This window comes from Aptenodytes forsteri, unplaced genomic scaffold (assembly GCF_000699145.1).
Source record: "Aptenodytes forsteri isolate BGI_AS27 unplaced genomic scaffold, ASM69914v1 Scaffold193, whole genome shotgun sequence".
Classification (NCBI taxonomy): Eukaryota; Metazoa; Chordata; class Aves; order Sphenisciformes; family Spheniscidae; genus Aptenodytes; species Aptenodytes forsteri.
In genome coordinates, this window is record NW_008795405.1 from 9412698 (window position 1) to 9434700 (window position 22003).

Sequence of the window (22003 nt, forward strand, 5' to 3'; positions counted from 1 at the left end):
CCACTTACCTTTATATTGTGAGTAAGACTGGGTGGAATCCATCTATTGACATCTTATGACATACTTTCTATCTATGTAAGATGGCAGCCACAATAACTTGCCTGCATCTATATTAAAACTACACTGTCAGAAGCTATTACTCCTTCTAATCCATGTGAATTACATTTTCCTTAATATTCCCAGCAATAAGGAGCATTACGATTCAAATATATCACCTTGCAAATCATATAGGTATGGCAGCATTTAGTATTCCTTTTTTATACAGTATTGTAGCTGTGTTCATGAGAAATTCCAAATATGGTAAAAAACAAAACAGAAACAAAACTGATGCTCTTCTTCTTACCAGAAAGTTCAAATACATTCTCCACAGCAGTGGACAATGGGTACCATTTTCACTCTGAACTGCGTGTTCAAATAGAGCTACAATCCGATTTGTTAACCCAGTTTCAGGAATAGTAGAATGTATTTCACCAACATCTGCCCTGAAACACAGAGGAAAAAAGAAACCACAATCCCTTAAACCCAAGCTAAAGGACCACATCCAGGTAAGAGAGGGTGAAGATCAATGTACTGTCTCTGTTCACATAGCACTGTACATAGCCAGGTTTTTGCATTTCATGCTACAAACTCTGAATGTTATAAACCAGATTTTTAGCACTTGCTTAATCTAATCAACACATTTCTAAATAGGAGAATCAGTTAAAAAAGATGAGGTATTTTTGTGAAAATTCTTTTAGTATGTTGAAAAATTAACCCTGTCCAACTGGAGGAGATAGTTTCTCTTTGAGTACAATAATCCACTATCGTATGACCTTAAAACACTTATCTTAGTCTTCATTCAAGATCGTTTATCATTCCAAGCTTGGCTTAGCAGCTCAAACCAAATTCAAGTCTAGGTCAGCAAGCCGCCTTCTGGCGGCCAGGCAACCCTTTTCAAATTTACCCCGTCACCTTTGTAAGGCCATACGTTGGTCTTGGATCAAGGCCTAGATTACAGCTCTGGATCCCAACCATGATTACAGTAATAATTTTCCTTTTCACCCAGAGATTCAAATCCCCTAAGTTCCAGGCATAACACAAAAGCAGGCACGTATTTTTCACTGAAGCATTGATTTCTATCTACAGCTGATACAAACTGGCTTATTTTTGATGCTTGAGCTTGAAGAAACAGCCTGGAGCACTCATGGCGACATCACTTCTGTCTGTGTGTATTCTCTTAGCCTGCCAGCTTGTTCCACTCACCCTTAACACTTGCTCCTAACTTGTCTCTTTTTTCAAGGGTCTTTGAGGTCATGTTTTCTCTCATCTTAACCTTTGCCATGAGGGAAAATGATGTAATCTACTCTGCATGGAGTCAGACATTTGAAGCATCGTACCTCACACTGACTTACATATGCTACTGTTTTACCCTTCATGTTCATTTCTTTAAATGAATTCCATGCACTTAAACAAGCAGAAATACAAAACAGAATAGGAAATAGTCACACATAGTACAGGCATTTTCTTAGTTTGTCACAACATCATAAAGCATTAGTTTTACGCATGATTGACAGGCCATTTATCTCTCTGTTGCAGTAGTTCAGCTCTGCTCTTGCAACATCCAACTTGTCCCTATACAAATATAATGTACAGGAAAGGCTATGCTAGCAGAGAACAATCTGGAAAGGAACCAAATGTCACAGAGAAAATCATCATTCTGGAATTTAACATCGGTTTCCAGTAACAATAATGAAAACCTATCATAGTGTTTGTCTGTAATTAACAGTAAATCAAATTACAATCCTCCTTTACATTTGGTGGCTGTAGAATTCTTATTACAATTTAGGATGACATAGACTGACAGCTCAGGAATGTCACTATCATGTACGCATGCCTGTTGCCAGACTGTGGCAATCAAAGCAGTGGGTGCACTGTCATTTTAAAGTATACTGATAATTCTGTAATTTCATCGAGTGTGAATATTGTAAGCTTACAGCTATGGAAAGCTTCCAGATAACATTTTCCTAGAAATCTCTGTTGCTACGTGCAGACACAAAGAACCAAGCTGGCAATGTTACCAGAGATACATAGGTAGCAGTGGATAGGTAGCTCCAAGCAACAGGTAGACAACAGTTAGAGACTAAGCTTTAAGAATGAACACATACCTCTGTTCCCCACACCTCCTACCCTTTTCTGCTTTCCCAGGAGCGCAAAATCTGAGTCCAGACCACACTGCGAATCCAGGAAATTTCCAGCCTGTTCTACGTAGCAACAGCCCCATATGAAAACTAAATTCTCAAGTACTCACTATGGAAACAGGTCTGCCACAACTGTATTCTGTGATCCAGGAGCAAAGTAGGGCAGCGAGCTCAGTCAGAACTGCAGCATAGCTCTATGTTACACTCCTTACTGCTGTAGTATTAAAATGCAGCAGTTTCTAAGCTCACAGTGTCTACCTTGGCCATCTAAGCAGGCTCTTAGTTATTTAAAAATTATTTAAAGAAATGCATATCATCTTGATTGTCAGTAGCCAAGTAATCAAACACAAAGCAACACACAATCTGATCCAGCAGAAAGGACATGAGACTGTCACCTAGGTCTTTAATTCTATTCAGGATTCTGCCACTGGCTCACTGTTCAGTCTTGAACAAATAACCTTCCCTAGCTACAGCTTCTTCATCTGCAAAATGAAAACTATGATAGCATTTTCTCCCCTCTGTTAAGTGATTAGACAGATCAAAGAAAGCATAATCACAAGGAGCTGCAAGATATTACCTCTGGACATTCTCAGTGAGTTTTTTTCTCATCTGCTCTGCTTGGATTGCAAACAGCCATGGCTCTAAAGAGTTAGTAGACCTTGTGACACCATCAAAAAATCTTCGTGCTTTGCTAGCACTGTGAGACTTCCTTTGGATGTGGATATATGACCTCCAAAGAGACTGGTTGCTAGGATACCGTTTCAGAGCCTCTGTTAGTGCCTCTCGCAGAGGATTCAAAGGATAAACACTCATTTTCATGTGGAATCTGAGTAAATTTGTATGCAGCAGTGTGATAGCTTCAAGAGCAGTGGGAAAATTTTGAATGCCAAAATTCTCTCCAGTATTTTCACATGTCTGTGGACCAGGAGCTTCAAGTTTTTCTGAAGTCTGTGCATATATTAACACTGCAGCATCAATCCCAACAGTCAAATACTGGAACAGTGCGTAACAACCAACCAAGTTAACCAGCTGATTAGCATCACTGACCTGATCTTGATCAGCAACTGGTGTTTTACTTAAATAATCTTGCAGTGCATGCTCATATGTTTTACGAGCTTTCAAGATGTTCACAGATAACACTTGTCCACTGTAGGGCATGTATGGTCCACTTTCAGCCAATTTGGTCAATATATGAACAGCACGTGACATAACAGCTCCTTCTATACTTTCTAGTAGTTCCACTTCCAGCTGAGCATAAAGCAGACTGAGGCTGCAGAGCTGGGGACTCTTCAGTCCTCCTGTCCCTGTCGCGCAAAGAGCTGTGTCAAATACCTTCCTGGCATCATCAATGTTGCCAAGCAGCCATTCTAGGTAGGCATACAGTTTCCAGAGAGAAAGGTGGTTTCGGTTGTCAGGTGCTTTAAGGAGATTCTTGGCCAACTTTTTACTCTTCCTCCCTTGTGCTTTCAGCTTCTTCTTGTTTTTTGCTTGTAGACACTGAACTACCTGCAGGGGAGAATAAACAGAACAAACTTTGAGAGGGGTGGGAGAAGAAAAGAAAAAAAAAAAACCCACAGCATTTTTTAATTTCATTACTGTGTTTTTTTTCACATTTCACCACCAGCCAGATCTGTTGCTACTGAGTACTGTTAAGTTGTCACAACTGCCTGTTGTCAGCTCCCTCCAACATAGCCAAATTACACAGGCTTATCATTCTTACTCCTGCCACTGCCATTAAGTAATATGAAATTTCACTCTTAAAAGGCCAACTGCTTAAATAAAGATCTGCTAACCTGTAATGGTTGAGAAAAAGAAAATAAATGATCCTGTCTGGCCAGATGCAGCTTATGACTAGCACAATTAAACCCTCAAGTAGCTTTTCACAGTGGGGAATGAGCTGACAGACAAATCTGGAGATTGGATGGGAAGATTACAGGAGATCTTCTGGTCAGGTAGTGTTCGGGTAAGAGACAGGGAACTTCTCCATAAGGAAACACAATACTAAACTTTCTGAAGTGTTAGGAAGACAACCTAGGCTCTCACCCTTCTGTGGGCATCTATTAGAGCAGTTTTACTTAAATAAATCCATATTCAAGTGATAAGGTGTTATTTCCTTCAATAACACTACAAATGTAACTTGTATAGGAAGTAATAAGTTTCTTGATAAGGTGGTCTGATGGTATTGGGGATTATGCACTTAGTAGAATAGTTTGGTAAAAGTACTTGGCTGACTCACTCTGCCTTGTAAAACATCACTTGCATCCATTCCTGTCTAGCATACAATGTATCATATAATAACATTTATCCAAAACTGCAAAGAATATTTTGTTACATGCATGCCACAGTGTAACATGCACTGAAGAAAAGGCTTTAGTTTTTTTTTTTTTTTTACCCCCAGTGCAATCTTAATTGGCATTTCCCGATTTGAATACTTAGTCCTACGAGACTTAATTTTCATCAATATTTATTTTAATTCAATATAAACATTAATACACAAGAAAGCCACACATCACAAAAGTGATTACGTGCAGATTCCTCATTACCTTCGATATTTCATACTGTAACCAACAAATGGACAGGTTAGATTTTTCCTTTCCTGAAAATAGCAAGAATAGAACATGAAAAACGTTCTGTATGAACTCCTCTCCTTCTTTATAGTGGCCTATGTGATGTCTCCCTCGAAGCATCGTGTCCATATGACCAATACCGTTGAATCCAGAAAGTGGAAAATCAACAGAAGTCAGTGGCTTTTCATCAGAAAGCACACTGTCAAAGATGTTATTTTCATCCATGGCAATATAGAGGTTGGAAGGAAAGAGTTTACTTGTACATGGAACTCCCAGGAATTGCAAAAATGAGTATAGTAGTTGACGTTGAAGATCTGGATTAGAAAGCTGGATTAAAGATGGTCCAAGATCATCAAATAATACCTAAAAAAAAATCAAAATTAAAACAAACTCTGTTAATTTATGCAATCAAATAAAATTAGCAAACTTATAATTTATGTAATTAAAGAACCTTTTCAAGTCAATAAAGATATATAATTACTATTAAATGGTGAGAATGTCATTCAAATTAAAAACAGACAAGTTAAACAAGCAATGTGTTCTTCCAGTCAGACTGTATATTTGCTATCAAGAGATTTCTTTGCCCTTTAGTATCAAAGACCTCCACAGAAAACTTAGACAATGAAGGTCTGAAAGATATTATTGCTTAGGCCATTTAACACATTCTTATTTGAAAATCAATGTCTGACTTGACCTATCTCCCAAGAAGGGTAAAAAAAAAAAATCCAACTGACTTGAAGGCAACAAAACCTTTGTTTATTCAACGCATATATCTTCTCAAACACAGATTTTTGTGACATTTCCACATACGGATGAGAGAAATCACAGAACAGCAAAGACAAACTTTGCTTGGCTGTATTTGCCTACAGCCCTTTCCAAAGTTTACCATGAGCTTCCCATGGATTTCAGAAGTCTCAGCACGAAACCTCAGGTAAATTTTGAATTCCAAACAAAGAAAAGAATTTTTTCCAAATGAAGAAAAGGATGACTCCTCTAAAATATCCATTGGCAATGAATTCAAATAAAATGATAATTCGTCTTATCATCTCCCCTTGTTTTGTTATATCACAGTGACCTGTCTTTCTGGATCTTCACAATCTTCTTCAGTTTCCTTTTTGTTTTTTTCTGGCCTCCATGGTAACCAATGCCTTGCTTCACGAGAATATTCAATATCCAACCAAATATGCCACTTGGGAAGAGTTTTGTCCTTTATTTCTTGATCCTCATCTATCTCTTCATCATCATCATCATCATCATCATCTAAAATCAAATCAAGACACACACACACAAAATTATTAAAGAAAAATTAATCCACCAAATCCAAAGGCCAGACTTGACATACAATTTAACTCCTTTAAAAATGTAAACGAATACAGTGTTAGTAAAACAGACACAAGACAGAGCTGAAAATTGCCACATCACATTTCCACCCAACATTCTGGGTTTTGACACCAACTCTGTAAGAGTAGGAGGTTTCCAAACTTTTTGAACCAGTGAATCAGTGTCAGCACTCAAACTTTCTCATAGCGGAGAAAAGAAAACACTGACAGGCTGTGGACCACTTTTATCAACAGCAGTTTGCAAGCAGCAGCCAAGAGTCAGTCATCTGTTTGTGCAACTTAGGTTCTTCACTTCATACCTGGGCATACAGTCTCAAACGTGCTCTATGAATACTCAGGTGCATAAAACATTTTGAGAAAACCACTGTAAGTAAAAAGTAGTACTATAATGTTAAACATGCAAACCAAGCTTGGCAATGTTGCTTTAAAATGCCTGGTATTTTCAACATTTTAATTAACGTGCAACTGAAACAACCAATGTAATTAAATACACACAGAAGGAAGTGCTTAACCACATCCCACTTTTATGATGATCTTTCTGGACTATTAGATACAATTAGCGTATTTTTCCTGTGACAGCAATATATTAATTCTGTGCTGAAACTGATGAGAACCTGTAGGCTAAGGGAAAGCTTGTAGAGGTTTTTCAAATACTTTTTTCTTTCTTGTTGTTGAGGAAAAAAAAGTCCTCAAAATTTATGGTTACCTGCACTATTTTTTTTGGTACAAAAATCAGGCCATTTCTACGCCACCTCCAAATTCTTGATCCTGACATTTGCGATTAACTAGGTGAAACACCCCCACTCACAGTTCTTAAATTTCAGGTAAAACAAACAGGTGGCAAGATTTTTACTCTCTCTATATTTTTTGTGATCTGTAGCCTCTCCTTTAGTCAGCAACTCTATGAAAAATGCCTGCATTTCCACGCTCTAACCAAAGCTTGAAAAAAATTGACAGTTTTACAGATTACACTTGATTATAGATTGCACCTGAACTTTTGGGCTTAACACACCTGGGGAAAAACATTGATATATGCTGGACCTGCCCAAGACCAGCAGCAGTCCTCTTCTCTATACTGAGTCTTCTCAATTTGTGGGCAAAATGTCTATAGTAATCAGCAGTGGAACTGCTGACCTCAGTTAAGGGGCAAGGAAATTCCATCTTAATCCAGGGACAAGGGAAGCGCAGGATCATTTTTCAGTTCTTTTGTTTACTAAAAGCAGAGCCAAACTTGCTTCATTAGAGTTGCTACAGCAGCAGGAGCAGCAAAAGCAGAGACAGCTCATCTTTGGTCAGACACGTTCCAGCCCCCTGCTTCCCTTCAAGATGTATCTGTTTGAGAAACAGTCCTTGACATTAAGGGAACCACTGTAGACCAGAAGACAAGGTGGGACTACACAGCAGGGAGGTGTTTTCTGCATCCCCACTCACCCAGAAGCACCCCAGGCAAGTGAAGATGCAATTCCTTCATTTTCTGCATCACAAAGAGAAAGGAAAGGTTTTCCTCCTATTTCTACTATATATTTGCTATAAGAAACTGAAACCTGATTCTAGAAATAGAATCATTAAGGTAGGAATCCTTGAGGCAACTATCATCTAATACTATAATTCCACCAGGTCTACCAGGTGGGAATATGATGAAAGGGTCTTAAGGCTTCCTTCCACTTTAGATGGGCATGGGTCTCAACCAAGTACTCACACCTTTAGCCTTTTCAGCACAGAGTGGAGGATATGCCATCCTCTCCCTTAATTCTCATCCCTAGGAAGGACAACAATATTCCATAAACAATACCATACATAGAACACTCAACACGTGCTTTTCCCTGTGAAGTATGATATACTTGATCTTGGTAAATATTCTTTAAAACTTGTATGCAAAAACATGAGAAGAAACAGCTTGTATCATTCTAATCAAAATGTTTAGAAGAACACGTGGACGTACAACTACACATACTGACATAGGCATACCAGGCTTAAGAGCAATCCAGCCACCCTTTTCTTGTTGGTGCATCCATGCTTTCCAGCCTCTTGCTCCTCTTTCTCCAATTCGTGGTTCTCCACTATCCCAAAAGGGTTCAAAGAATTCCACCTGTTGTTTTGGGCAGGGGGAACCAAAACAAAACATACAGAAAAATCATTTTTGCTGTTGTACAGACACTACCCAAGGTCAGCTTAGGTTTTCCAGACCCTACAATCACTTATCTGGGTGCAACTTCTGTATCTGAAGACTTTGTTAGATGCTGCTTAAGAATCGGCAGGAACAACTGAGTACTTCAATTATGCCTGGGGTACAGCAGGACTGTCATCAGCTCTTCTCATGAACATAAAGATTGTTTTTAAAAGGTGTTAGGCTTTAAAGAAAGCAAAAGACTTTTGTGCCAAATGTCCTATACAGATCCTTCAAGGATAAGGATCCGAAGTCCCCAAGATGTGGCTTTCAGAAACCAAATCTCCCCTCCTCCCTATCTTCCATGGGACTGTGAAGAATTTGGCTAATGGAATGATAATTCAGACAATCATACACCTATGGTCAAATCAAAATGTTACAGTTGGATGTTAATATGACTGGACTGAGGACAAGAGGAAAAGATCAGTAAGGCCTTTCATCTCTCAGGTTTCAGGGTGGTCAACAACTTCAGGCCACTTTGTCAGTCCTGACCTTGTCACTGCCTGCATGCATCTGTCATCTTTAGATTCATCAATTCCTCTCCTGCTTTGTATATACTTAGCTCTAATTACCACCTCTCTCCTGTTATATGCTTCTGCTGTGTATCAAACCTTGGCTTGAACATTGAGATGTGACTGTTAATACAAATATTAACAATAAAATTTACTCTAAGAAAAATCAAGCATCAACATATCAGAAAATGCAGGGCAACTGCAAAATCTAATTCTGCTCCTCATGGATTTATTCTTTGCTCCAAGTGAGAAAGTGAGCTGTGAAAACAGTACGGAAACAAGTAATTCAAGACTGAGTCATAACACTTCTGTGAGAGGGCAGAACGTGCGATCAGCTGTAAATCTGGCATTTTCTTATTTTCAAGAACTGCACTTTCCAACCTAAACACTGTCCTTTTAAATTGAGGTTCCTTTCCATCCTGCTTTCTTAAGATTTTTTAAATACTACAGATAATCTTTGCAGTTTTTCAAATGACTGGAAGCATAACTCGAGCTTTATCTGTGTAACTATACCAAATCTCCCATCCTGCGTGATAATGATGATTGAACTCTAAACTTTTGGCTCTTTAAGAGGACACCACTATTATTTGAACTACAAGATTGCTCCATTGGTGGGTAACAGTGTTAATCTAGAGAGCAAAAAATGGAGTCTCAGTAGTGATTGCTGGGGAAGAAGGTGAGGTAATAGAAGTAAATTCAATTTTTGTCCTCTACGGTAGCCCAGCTGCCTAACTGGTGGCCCTCCCTACCACTCATTAAAAGGGAAGCAGCTCCCGACAATTCAGTGGGATGACGCTACACTGGCAACAGCCCCCTCTAAATGTTAACTTACTGATTATTATTGGGGTGCACGCCCAACATTCTCCTGAGCAAATCAAGAGAAAAAGTGATTTAGTACTTTAACAGAATCTCATGGGTCAAATAGAAGACACTTTAAAGCATGAAGGTGTTCCTAATGTAGCCATCGAAGAATTACTGAAAACAACAGATAATGGAGAACCTAAGAAATGTTTGCAAGAACTGTCTAGAACAGAAAGAGGTTATAGGTCCTATCAGCTTTCTCCATCAACAGTAACAAAACAACAGCAGTTTTGGGGAAAAGAAGCAGGGGAAGTGCTAACTAGACACAGACATTGGTCAGCCAGCTCATTTTTTTCCCCTCTTTAATTAGTAAAAAAGAAGACATGAAATGACTGGTTTTCACACTTCTATTATATACAGTAGAAGCAGCCATTTGGCATGTAGTTCCAGAGGACCCACAAGCATTTTTCCAATGCAAGCATCACCTTGAAGAACGGCAAAGTAAGTTATGATTTAAAATATTTCCCTATGTCCTTAAAAATTCATCAACATTTTTCTGTTACAGCATTCTCTGTAATGCACAAGGACATACACCCATTTAAATGGAAATTGCTACCTGTCCCCTTGTTGGCAGATCTTTTACACTGTCAGGTTTAAAGAAGGTGAAGTCAATCAGAGCCTGAAACAAAGACACTGCTTTCTCAGAATGGCCAGCCTGTCTCAGAAAGTGGCACTGCTGAATAAATATAGCTGTAAAGTAAAGAAGATAAAGTTTTAATATTTCAAATAAATTTTGTTGCAAGTATTTTATTACAGCCCACAAATATACAAAAGACATACATGAAGCACTGTAGAGCATAATTGTTTTGGAACAGCTTCAAAATCCAAAACACAGGGAGTAACTAGCATAAATGCATGTCAAAATCGTTGTAGTTTAATTAACTTTAAGACCTCCCACTTTAAGAGTGCCAAAGAGATGACTTTTTATTCATGCCATACATGCACTGTCCTTGTTGATGAATAAAAGTTATACACAATGGTCCCAACTACGGTTTATCCAACATCTGACAGAGTGGGTCATAGCCCTCTTCGAAGATGCTGGGCATTATTGTGATTCACACAGTAAGTGATTACAACAAAAATCCTTTTTGCCTCATTTTTGCATGAGATAGTTACACTGGTAACATGTTGGTAATATACCATTTTCATTCCAACTGTCATTCCCATTTTCTTTTCCTTTACATAAGAACTCAGTTAAGAGAAGTCCAGTCTTTTGGTTAAAGTATTACTGCTTGAAAGTAGAGAAGAGTCCTATCCCTTGCTCTTCAACAAATTATTTCTGTAATCACTGCCATATCCCTACTACACACTGAGCCTCAAGTCTCAGCTTAAAAATCGAAGCAAAGCCCCAGTTTTTCTATTCATATATTTGCAATGAGAGTCTTAAATGAAAGAGCTGGAGAAATAACAGGTATTATAAACACCTCTATTACTAGGTAGTTCAAGAACATTTCAGAGATATTCCATCACTCCAAATTACACTCAAGTCTTAACAAAACTGTGGCTGTTCAAAAAACAAATTGCTTTAAATCATAATCTTAATTGGCTTGCAAAAAAACCCCAAAACCCATAAATCAAGACTTAAATAATTCATTGACAGTTTTGAAAACAGTTCTTCAAAAACTATTGTTTCTTCACTAAATGCATTGGCTTTAGAAGGTTTTAAACAATCAAAATATTTAAGTGTCTAGATACACACATGTAACAACATAGGTTAGCATCAATTTTTATGCTGAGGGTGGTGAAGCACTGGAACAAGTTGCCCAGCGAGGTGGTAGGTGCCCCATCCCTGGAAACATTCAAGGTCAGGTTGGACGGGGCTCTGAGCAACCTGATCTAGTTGAAGCTGTCCCTGCCCACAGCAGGGGAGTTGGACTAGATGACCTTTAGAGGTCCCTTCCAACCCAAACGATTCTATGATTCTATGATGATTCAATTGCTTCTAATGATTATCTTATTTTTTAATACTAAAAAGTGGCAAATGATTTACTCCTTTTACCTGTATTCAGATTTACATCAGATGTGTGTACACAAAAATTTGAATTCAGCTAGAATATACAAACTAGGCATTTAATCCCATTTTCTTGCAAAGTCAACAATTGTTTCTGATAACAAAGACTGAGATTTCTGAAGATATTTAAACAACAAAAAGTATGTTTAAGTATATAGTAGAATCTTCCAAAATATTTTAACCCATTTAGGCACTGTGACCAACCGACACTGAAAAAGTTGTCCTTTCCTAGTTTCTCAGCTTCAAACAGATGAACTTTGATTAAAATAGTCTGAATGTAGAGAATATCTCATCAGAACTTGCTGCCAAACTTGAGCCAAAAATAAATTATAGCATAAGATTTTCTGCATGATAAAAAAGAAAAAGATATTTGAAGAAATGCAAAGATCAGCATTTTCTTTGTGGTAAAAGCTGAAAACAGCATGAATACATATTTAATTCAGCTCACGATGCTAAGACACTTCTGCAGCTGAACTGACCTAAAAGATAAAGATGTTTCTCCCCAACCAGTAGGTATAATTTGAAAAATAGAACTCCCTTTCCACAGCAAAATTTGAGAATGCTTACCTTCATCTGCTTTATATTAACAGTTCCTAGTAAAATAAAAATATTATGAATTATCTCAAAATTTAACTAAAAACAGATCTATAATTTTAAATTAATTTTTCACTGCTTTCTTAAATTTAATGTTTAAAAAAAAAAACCCCACCACCCAGCTATTTCCAAGCGGATAGTACTGCATACTGAATTGAACACTAGATGGCACAGTCCACCACTATTTAAAATTAGCTCTTACATTTTGTCATTAGCAAAGGTCAAAGGTTGAAGATACAAGCCTACCATCCATCTACACTGCTACTCACCTCATAATTAATTTGTGAAACTCATGGTATATTTATCTTAACGAACAATTTGGTAATCCTCCTAATAAGTACACTGACAGTTCAAATTCAGCCCAAGAATTAGAGAGTTGAGTCCCTAAAAAAAAATCTCAGATCAAGAAGTCTCCCCACTGGAAATTTCTCCACTCCTATCATTTGAATTCCAAAGGGGGGTGGGGGAACAACCCAAACCAAAAACCAAAACCCTCGACGTGTTCATAAACAAATCACTATAGTCTTAATACAGAACAACAAGACATTAAGAGTGGAACAGAAACACAAATAAAGTTGAGTTCATTTTCATTTTAACCTATCTATAGACATTGCCAGCAAACAAGTATTTTGAAAAATGTCAATCAATCTGATATAGTTAACTAATTAAAGGAACGCCATTTAAAAAACCAAATTTCTCATAGCAGTTGACAAACAGTATTAAATGAGTCAAATACATTCTGTGCAGGGAAACAAAATGAAAGAAAAACCTTCCTGTTTGAAAAAATAGATGCTGAGTAAAGCATCTGTCCTGAGAATCATTTATTGTGGTTAGTGTACAAAGTGACTGAAGTGTTGGAAATCGGAGACAGTAGAAGCAATTATAAACTATCAGGCAGTACAATATCCACCTGCCAGCACAGGATTTTTCCTCTACAGCACTTTTTCCAGTGCTTGATCCAAGATGAATCAACCGAAGACCATAAGAGATCCGAACACCTGAAACTAATTTGTAACCCAGCATCTCAATCTGTAAGTCCAGACTGGATATTGCATAACAGATAGCATCACTGCTAAAACAGCAGTTACAGGACTTGGACAAAAATAGAGGTGCCTTGGACTATGCTACACATGAAGAAATGTGGACTGCTTCATAATAGTCTCCTCTAGATTTAAAACAAATTTTAAAAGGAAAAAAAAAAACCTCAAACATATTCATGGTGACACTAATATTTCCCCCTCCTCAGTGTATTCATAGATTAATAATTCATAGCCACAACGACCCCGAGGCAGAGAAGCAAAACTGAAATGGGATAGGTTAAGTCATTTAACTCCAAATAAATGTAAAGCACATGCCAGAACTGAGCATGAACTCATTTCTTCCTTGGATCCAGTCCAGCATCCTAACCATCTGACTGATTTTCCTTCCAGGGTTAATTATATAATAAATTTTAAGTGGTAGATATATACATACAATAAATACAAAGGGCATGATCACATGGTATTACAGTTTAGAATCCTCCATCTACAAGCTGGGATGCTCAAGAAAATTTCACATCAGGCTTCCCATGTCCCTTCTCTTTTCTGGATTAAAGTAATTAACTATAAAACTTTTGAACAGAGATAATCGTTTCTTTCACAAGCCAACCTTTTTTTTTTTTTTAACAAACATTCTTCAAAGATAAAAGCACATCTCTTGGCTGTTGGCTGCAATTCTCCAGCCTTGACATTTGTACTGTAAACTGCTCAGCACATTAGACTTTACTGGATGTTATATCACAAACTCTCCTGGGGAAGAAAAGCATCTGCTATATCCATATTTGGTTGGAATATCTGCTTTAATTCTCAGCTAAAAAAATCAGGATGCCAGGCATTTTAAAGAGAATAAAAACTTCCTGTAATATAGGAAAGTCTATTCTTGTAGACAATGTAGTCAACTCCTGTGAAGACCATTCTGACCATAACATGAAATAGGAAGAACCTTACCTAGCATAGCTTCTTCTGTACCAGGCAGTAGAGGATGTGATACCATGCTGCCATCCTGTACAGCTGCCAATGTAGTCAAACATTTTCCATAGAGACCATTGATTTTTGAAACAGAAAAAGTAGTGAACTGACTTTGACAGAACAGGAGATATTTCTTCCACAGCTCTGGATTATTGGGATGTATGAAAATTAGCTTCTGCCATTCTTTGATCAAAGCTGGTGGTTCCCAGAATTCTGTGCAAAGCTTCAGCCTGGCGAGTTTCAGATCAACATTACTTGGATTGCTTTCAATCGCCCTCTCTAAAATAGCCAGTTTCTTTTCTAAGATTAACTTCAGTGATTTTCTTCTTACTTCCTGCTCTCCCTTACTGGCATAAGGGCTAGGTCCTCTCATTAATTCATCCTTAAAACAAAAAGAAAAATCATTACAACATTAGGGAGAATCATCACTAGAATCACGAGAAGAATGCTGACATTTGTGAAGACGAGTTAACAGCTCATTCTTCAGCAATAGTAGATATACAGCCCTAAACAAATGAAACGACAACATAATGTTCATGTATTTATTACTTATAATAAGCAACCAGGTCTGTAAGAACACATACCTGAAAAGAAACAAATTCCATCCAAGCATTAATATCTCTTGGGTTTTCTCTGACTTTCTTGTTATGTTCTTCCACTTTTGTCATTAGAATGGAATTAATCTTTATCCCAGGCTCTTGAATTGTTTGCTGCATATTTACAGGCTCATGGTCTGTACTCTTACACCCTTTTCCTTGTAGCCACACTGTAGTTGATGGATCATAAATCCCAAGAGGATTTACCTCCACTGTGTCGGAAAGATCATCAGTTTCCATTTGGAAAACTGGTATAAAAGTAGTTGGGTCAGATGGAGAACTTCTATTGCAAACAGGAATCCCATCTGTGTTCAGCATCTTCACATTGTTCTTTGTGAAGTAGCGCTCAGGTCGCCTCTGTAATTGCTTCCTTTTTGATGCAGAACTGTCCCAAGTTATACACTGTTTCTTTGCATCTATGCCAAGACAGGACTCTCCTCTCCTTTTATATCTTAGAAGGAAAAATACAATTAAACATCTTCTAAAATACACATTAGAAAAGATACCTCCTTTTTGAAAGAAAGCATGGAAGAAGTACTTTAATTCAAATTGACCCAAATAACGTATGCATAGCCCTTCAAAAGTGTAAGAACTGGGTAACTTTCTCCTTATTTAAGACTTCAATGTACGTATTTTTTCAGTGCCATCACAACTTTTATCATCATACTAAGCTTCCTCTGAGTTCAACAATATCTGTCATACTAAGCAGAAGAAAAATGTTTTTTTCCTCCTATCATTTTAAGCCATGTAGAGAAACCTGGAGAAAGAACAACAGACAGCATTATTTAAGGCTATGTAGATTAGATTATTTTAAACTGAAAAGTCAGACACCAGTAGTTCAGTCTGGTAATATCTTTCTGTATCCCTAAGCCTCTATCCATTTTATACGCCAAGAAGTGAGGGGTGAGGGGGGTGGAAAGGAAAGAGAGACTAGGTTCATAACGGCCACAATAATCCTATGGATTAAGAAAGCAAAATACCATCTTAAAATATTACTAAGAATGTCATTTCAGTGGCAGACACAGTGACATGCAATGCTAAAATAACATTTTTCATCTCAAACAATAGCTGACAATCCAAAGGTGGCAGAAAATTGGAATGGATTGTAACCAGGCAATTTTACTGCAAAGGTATATACACTACAAAAATAAACCCCATAAATCCTCCCTCCTCCACAAATAATTACTTTTTATATATAGTAAACAATTTTCAGAACATCAAGAAGTGTACATACATAATGCATGAACCCAGTGTAGGCTCCTTTAGATGGGCTTCCCTGTTAACATGGGGAAATGTTCTGAAGGGTCATCATAGTACCAGTAACCCACTAAGGATGTTGAATATGCAATTTCATCTATAGTCATTTGAAATGTAGCAATGCGTAAGACAGATACCCTTTGGTACAGTGTCTGAGTGATCTAACACAGAATCTGTTTGCTAAGAAAGCATCTGTACCTCTTTTTGCAAGGGTATCAAACTACTCAAGTAAGTAAATCTCTTGCCAAATCTAATATGAAATAATCAGTACCTTGATTTCCCTTTCAGACACAGAAACAGAACAATAGAGATCAAAAGGGGCACTCGCCCAAAGATGATCTATAGCAGAATCTGGGATTTCTGACCTCAAAACCATGCTTTTGCATCTGCCCCATGCTACCACCTCCAGATGGCAGTTTTACAAGTTCACATGCCTGCAGTCTACTACACAGAGAATGTTTTTAGAAAAAATGAAAATCATGCACTTTATTCCCATTATTTCATGGCATCTTTTGCCTTTTAAAATATTTCTGCCCAACGCAAAGTCAAATTTTGAAATAAACCATTCAGTTATCTTATTTTCTCATCTTCTACATAAAAATTTCACAGCCAGACTCAAGTTAATGAGTCTTGAGATAGTGACTCTGTGGTAGTTTGAATACCAATAGAAACCAACATATTGTACCTTGCTATGTCCCCTCGATACAGGGATTTGTAGGCCCAGTTTGCAGGGTCTGCTTTCTTGTCTATTCTGAAGGTTTCTGCTGTGAAAGCCTGGATATCATCAAGCCAAATAAAGCAATTGCTGGTAGGATTTGATGTTTTCTTATCTAGACTGAAGAAAAGGAGAAGAAATATATTCTAAACATTGGTGAATATATTCAGCATTTACAAAACCCAGGAGAATTTCTATAGTTCATAATAATTTAATTTACTCAAAGTCATGGTACATGATCCATCATTGCAAAGTCAGTCACACTCTGGGAAAGAACCAACTAGAAATACACTAATAGGACCATCAAAACAAAACACAAACACTCCTCCTTGCACTTCCAAAAACTGGATTTAGGATTATGAAAGGTAACCACCAGTTTTAACCAATTAATTGCTTGGTAAACTATAATCTAAAAGCCATATATTACTACTTTTAAAATTTACTTTTGTCATTCTTAATTGTAGCATCTTATTAAAAGAGGATAATCTGTAAGAGGATTATGTTGATTAGCTGTAATTATACCCATGCATTTGATAAAATAGTGTGCAAAGTGCTTTATGGATTACAGTTACACAAATGAACTTAAGTGGAAATTGCCACCTGCCTCCGAACTGAACTTCCAATCTGAATTCATTCTACAAATATGTTACTTCGTAAATGAGTTTTATCGTCTTGAGAAGCTTTCTAAAATTTCACAAGACCTACTGCATTTAGAGCAATTTTGTGATTCAGGTTTCAAAAACAGTCTCCTGAAAACTCAATATTCTCTCAGTATCAATAATTTATGGAAAGAAGCGAAAATAAGACACCCTGAAAGAACTTCAACCCTTTCATTTGGGCAAAGCACTGGCTGGTTGGCCCAGTCTAGCAAACAGCTGATGAACGAGGTTCAGCACATAAGTCCATTCCGTCCACTCCAGACACCCGTCCAGCAAAGACAAGAGTGACTGAGCAGAGCAGAACAGTCTTAGCATCCCAATGATTTTTACTGTGCTTCCTCACAGCCAAGTAAGCCTTTGTCACCACGAGCCAACAACAGTCTTCATACAGGAGGTGGTGAGGCTAGCTAGAGGCAGCAGTCAACTCCTCCCATACCACTGCCATTCTTCCACAGGGAAACAATGTTAAGAGCCCTTGGCACAGACGCATGTCCACAAGCATAGCTCTCAGCTTCTGGTAAATCTGCCTTGGGAAAAGTAGTAAATCTGGAAGTCAAGGACTGCCTGGACTACACCCAGCTGTAGCAACAGTTCCTCAATGTCACCAAATCCTCACTCTGTCCCCAGGAGCAGCTGCAGTGCTGTGAATTAGAGCCAGAGCTGCTAATGCTAAAGAAAAAACAGGAACTAGGGAATCAAAGAGAGGCAAAATGGCTGCTCAAACTAGCAAACATGATGAGAAACAGGGAAAGGTGACTTACACAGCCAGTTAGATTGGGCCACTTTGAATGAAGTGATCAAAAACCAACAGACTGAGAAAAGCACAGCTAGGGTATGCCAAACCTGAATACTCAGTGCGTTCACAGAACCTCTTTTAACTGCTCAAAGATCATGCTAGTCACTAGATACCTATTTTCTTTTTCCATACAAAAATGACACCTCCACTAATTGCACAGTACTTTAGAGTTTCTGAAATTAACAAAAAAGATCTAGCAAAACAATTTCAATTGTTCAAATACCCATCTAGATGTACCATGAGCAAGAAGTACAAAGCACACAGCATAGAGCAATAAATGAAATGTTAAATCGTACAACAAACTTTGTCTTAGTAAGAAAAAAAAAGGAAATGTTAACTCTGAGGAGGAAGTTATATCACAAGGCAAACACAGCTGTATGTTAAGACTTTTGCACTAATTAAAATAACATTTAATGCAATCCTTCTCCAAACTCTCCCAGTAAATCAAAGATCCATGAAAGGAAACAAGATGCTTACAAAAACTCAATATAAGCCTCTACATGTCTTTAAAAATACATTTCATTGCCGCCATACCATGCTTTGTTCTGCAGAACAGTACTTCACAGAATATTTTAGTCACAGTTTTTCAGATATGATTAAACAAGTGTTTCTAATTCTATTTTCATTGCTTTGAATGCAGGTTTAGTCACATACAGCTTAGAAAAAATTACCCACCAATGGCAAGAATTTAATTCATAAAGTTGAAGAGACAAGTACAAGAACACAATGAATTTACATCTTGCATAGTATTAATAAATACATACTTTGCTGCTGCTTCCTTTTCATGATTTCTGCTACTTCTTGTGGCTTTGTCCTTGATGTGCTTAGTGTCCAGGTCTGATTCGCTGCTACTGGAGTCTCCTTTGGTTTTCTTTTTTGTCTTCTTATAGTGGTGATGCTTTTTCTTTTTCTTTTTCCTTTTCTTACTTGACTGTTTCAGACTCTCATCTGTATCACTTTCCTCTGACAACTCTGATCTTGAAGTAGTCCTGCTTGGAAACAAGTGTATATATATATCTATATACATCCATATATCTAAGTAGTAAAACTGTAAAGAAATATCACCATAAGAAAGTTCAGAATCATTTTACCCTTTACCTTTATTCTCCCTGTATTTTTGGGGAAGACAGTTAGCAGCAACATATACAATGAAAGTGATTTAAATTTGCATTAAATAACAACTATCTTTACTTTTTCAGCTGCTGGAATTACTGACAACCAGTCTTAGAGTTTTAATTGTCAAAGGCATTTTGATCTGTGATCTGTATAAATATCCATTTGTTATCATCACCAAATTAAAGAAGATGACTGAACTGATAAAATTTCCTAACTTTGCTAAGACAACTTAGGTCAAGCTAAAAGGAGGAGAAATCTTTCAGGGTGACCACAAAAGAAAAAAGTCTGCACTTTTTTGCCTTGTTTCTTTATGATTTACACATGAAATATTAAAAACATACTTTTAAAATCACTTCCAGATTAGAAATTCAAATCTCACCTCTCAAAGAACAATTTTTGATGACTACTGAATTAATGTTATCATATAATATAATGTAATAACAAACACCACATGCAACAGACAACTGACTGACTGAGAAATCACATAAAGGACAGACACTTTTGACAAAACACTCGTATATGATTGTACATACTACATACACTCCCATACTTAATGATCAACTGAAATAATGGAGGTCTTCTCTAATCCTTAATTAAAGCACAAGCTGTTTTTAAACAGTTTTTCTGGAATCTCTCAATAAAAGAAGAGTGACAAGTCTCAGTATTCCTAATATGTCAATAAAAGAAAATGCAGCGTTTCAGAAGCAAGGCACCTCAGAAAATAATCTTACACAATTTATTTAAAGGCACTAAGACAAAAGAAGCTATGGGAGAAGCATTATCAGGCCTTAAATCAAACACACATATACACACTCCCCCAAACCAAAAACCCCAAAAAACCACCAACTGTGTTGGAATAATTAGTTTTTATTGAACTGAGAATGTACCCTAGTAATGGGAAAAAGATCAAACATTTCTCAGTACACTATTTTTTGACAAATTCTTTTTCAAATATTAATGAAATGTGGTGGGTTTACTATGTCATTCTATCTGAATAGTAATTTGTAAATTCCTTAGTTTTATGACATTAAAGTCCTGAAAAGATTTGAAGAAATATAAGCAGAATATATGACTGATGAACAGAACAGTGACTGCATTTCAATCACACAATACATGTAAATGTAAGAATAAGTATACAAAAAGATGTATTCAGCTGTGATTTTTATTATAAAGACATCCTCTATCATCACCACCAACAGTCATCATAAACACAGGAGCTTGTATCAAATTACAAGTGACTAAGTTTTTGAACTTGGCAACTGCAACTTGATTCCATTAATTATTAAGTGTTAGTTCTAGTGTAGATATGCCAAGTATAGCAACTATTCTAGTGAAGGTATTAAAACTAGTTCTTCAGCAAACGTGGCTGCTTAAAGCTCATTTTTGTAAAAGAATATAATCACCCACTTCAGTGATCATGTTCTACAGCCGCACAACTTGATACATGTAATATTTCATTAATTCACATCTTCAACTAGTTTTTAGAAAGTAAAAAAAGTCGACTGTGAAATGGCTGATTGAACTGGTTTTCACAGAGAAATCACAAAGATGACGCTTAATCTTTACATTATTTCAAGGGTCACTTAAGACATTCAAAAGCTAATGAAGAATTATGATCACTCAGTTCCCTTTCCATTCCAAAATAACAATGATTTAAATGCAGCTGTGAGACAAAGAAAATGGGAATGTAATTGCATAAGTGTAATTTCTCATTATTTTAAGTTAAAGGACATAGAAGCATTATTCATACCTTTATATATGATTCAGTTCAGGCCTTCTTAAATACTGAACAGTGGAATGAACCTAAAAGCTCCTGATTTTGGTCTCACATAACAAAAGATAAGCAGGACATAAGAAAGGCTATTTTCAAAGATATTGAAGTATATTCTACCTTATTAGTGGTGATTTTTCAGGGATGAGATTTGCAACTTCTGTAGTGCGCTGATGCAGTAATAGTGCATCCTCTGTAGAGAAGCTTGGGTTACTAAGCCAGTCCAATTCTGCAGGTGAAGAAAAGTGTGAGATCAATACAAATTAGCTTGCTGTATTTTTTAAAGTTGGGAGTTAATCTAGTCAGCAGACAGCTAAATTCACTGCAAATGTCACTAAGTCGTGTAATAATTGAGCATATCAGAAGGCAGTCCATGAAATTTCCATTTAGCAGAACACTATGTTTTAATGAGGTAAAGTATTTAGGAGCTGGAATCTTCTGGAGCTGGAATCAATCTAAGCTTTAAAAAACCCACTATATAATAACACTTCAAAGTTCATACTGAAAGCAGGTAATATGTTTTATACACTGCTATATACGTTAAAAAACCCAAATCTGTCCAATATTTTTACCATGTAAAATTTCTAACTTTATATATTTATATATTGTATAAATACATTATATATGCATAATTATGTAAGAACTTATATCTTCATATATTTTTATAATGTACAATCTACAATATAGATATTTATATATTTGACTTTAAAGAGTAAAATTGAAAAAAATTACAGAAGGACATAATTACTTCAAAGGTGTAGTTAATGAATGCAATACAACTTATACAAACTTACAAAAATGTACTTTACTCACTGTATGGAAAATATTTTTAATGGGATTTTATTGATAGGAACACCC

General features: G+C 36.8%; 1 protein-coding gene across 1 annotated transcript in view; it reads right to left on the bottom strand.

Moving 5' to 3' along the window:
• NRDE2 (NRDE-2, necessary for RNA interference, domain containing) overlaps positions 1–22003 on the bottom strand; it is a 35878-nt gene that overhangs the window by 6849 nt on the left and 7026 nt on the right. Inside the window, exons 2-12 of the mRNA XM_009280771.2 lie at positions 21266–21374; positions 19023–19247; positions 16774–16923; positions 14820–15282; positions 14215–14617; positions 10181–10314; positions 8053–8173; positions 5820–6004; positions 4721–5107; positions 2755–3683; positions 344–482 (exon numbers count right to left, since the gene is read on the bottom strand). Of these exons, the coding sequence (XP_009279046.1) occupies positions 344–482; positions 2755–3683; positions 4721–5107; positions 5820–6004; positions 8053–8173; positions 10181–10314; positions 14215–14617; positions 14820–15282; positions 16774–16923; positions 19023–19247; positions 21266–21374 (3245 nt within the window). The remainder of the gene's footprint in view (positions 1–343; positions 483–2754; positions 3684–4720; positions 5108–5819; positions 6005–8052; positions 8174–10180; positions 10315–14214; positions 14618–14819; positions 15283–16773; positions 16924–19022; positions 19248–21265; positions 21375–22003) is intronic.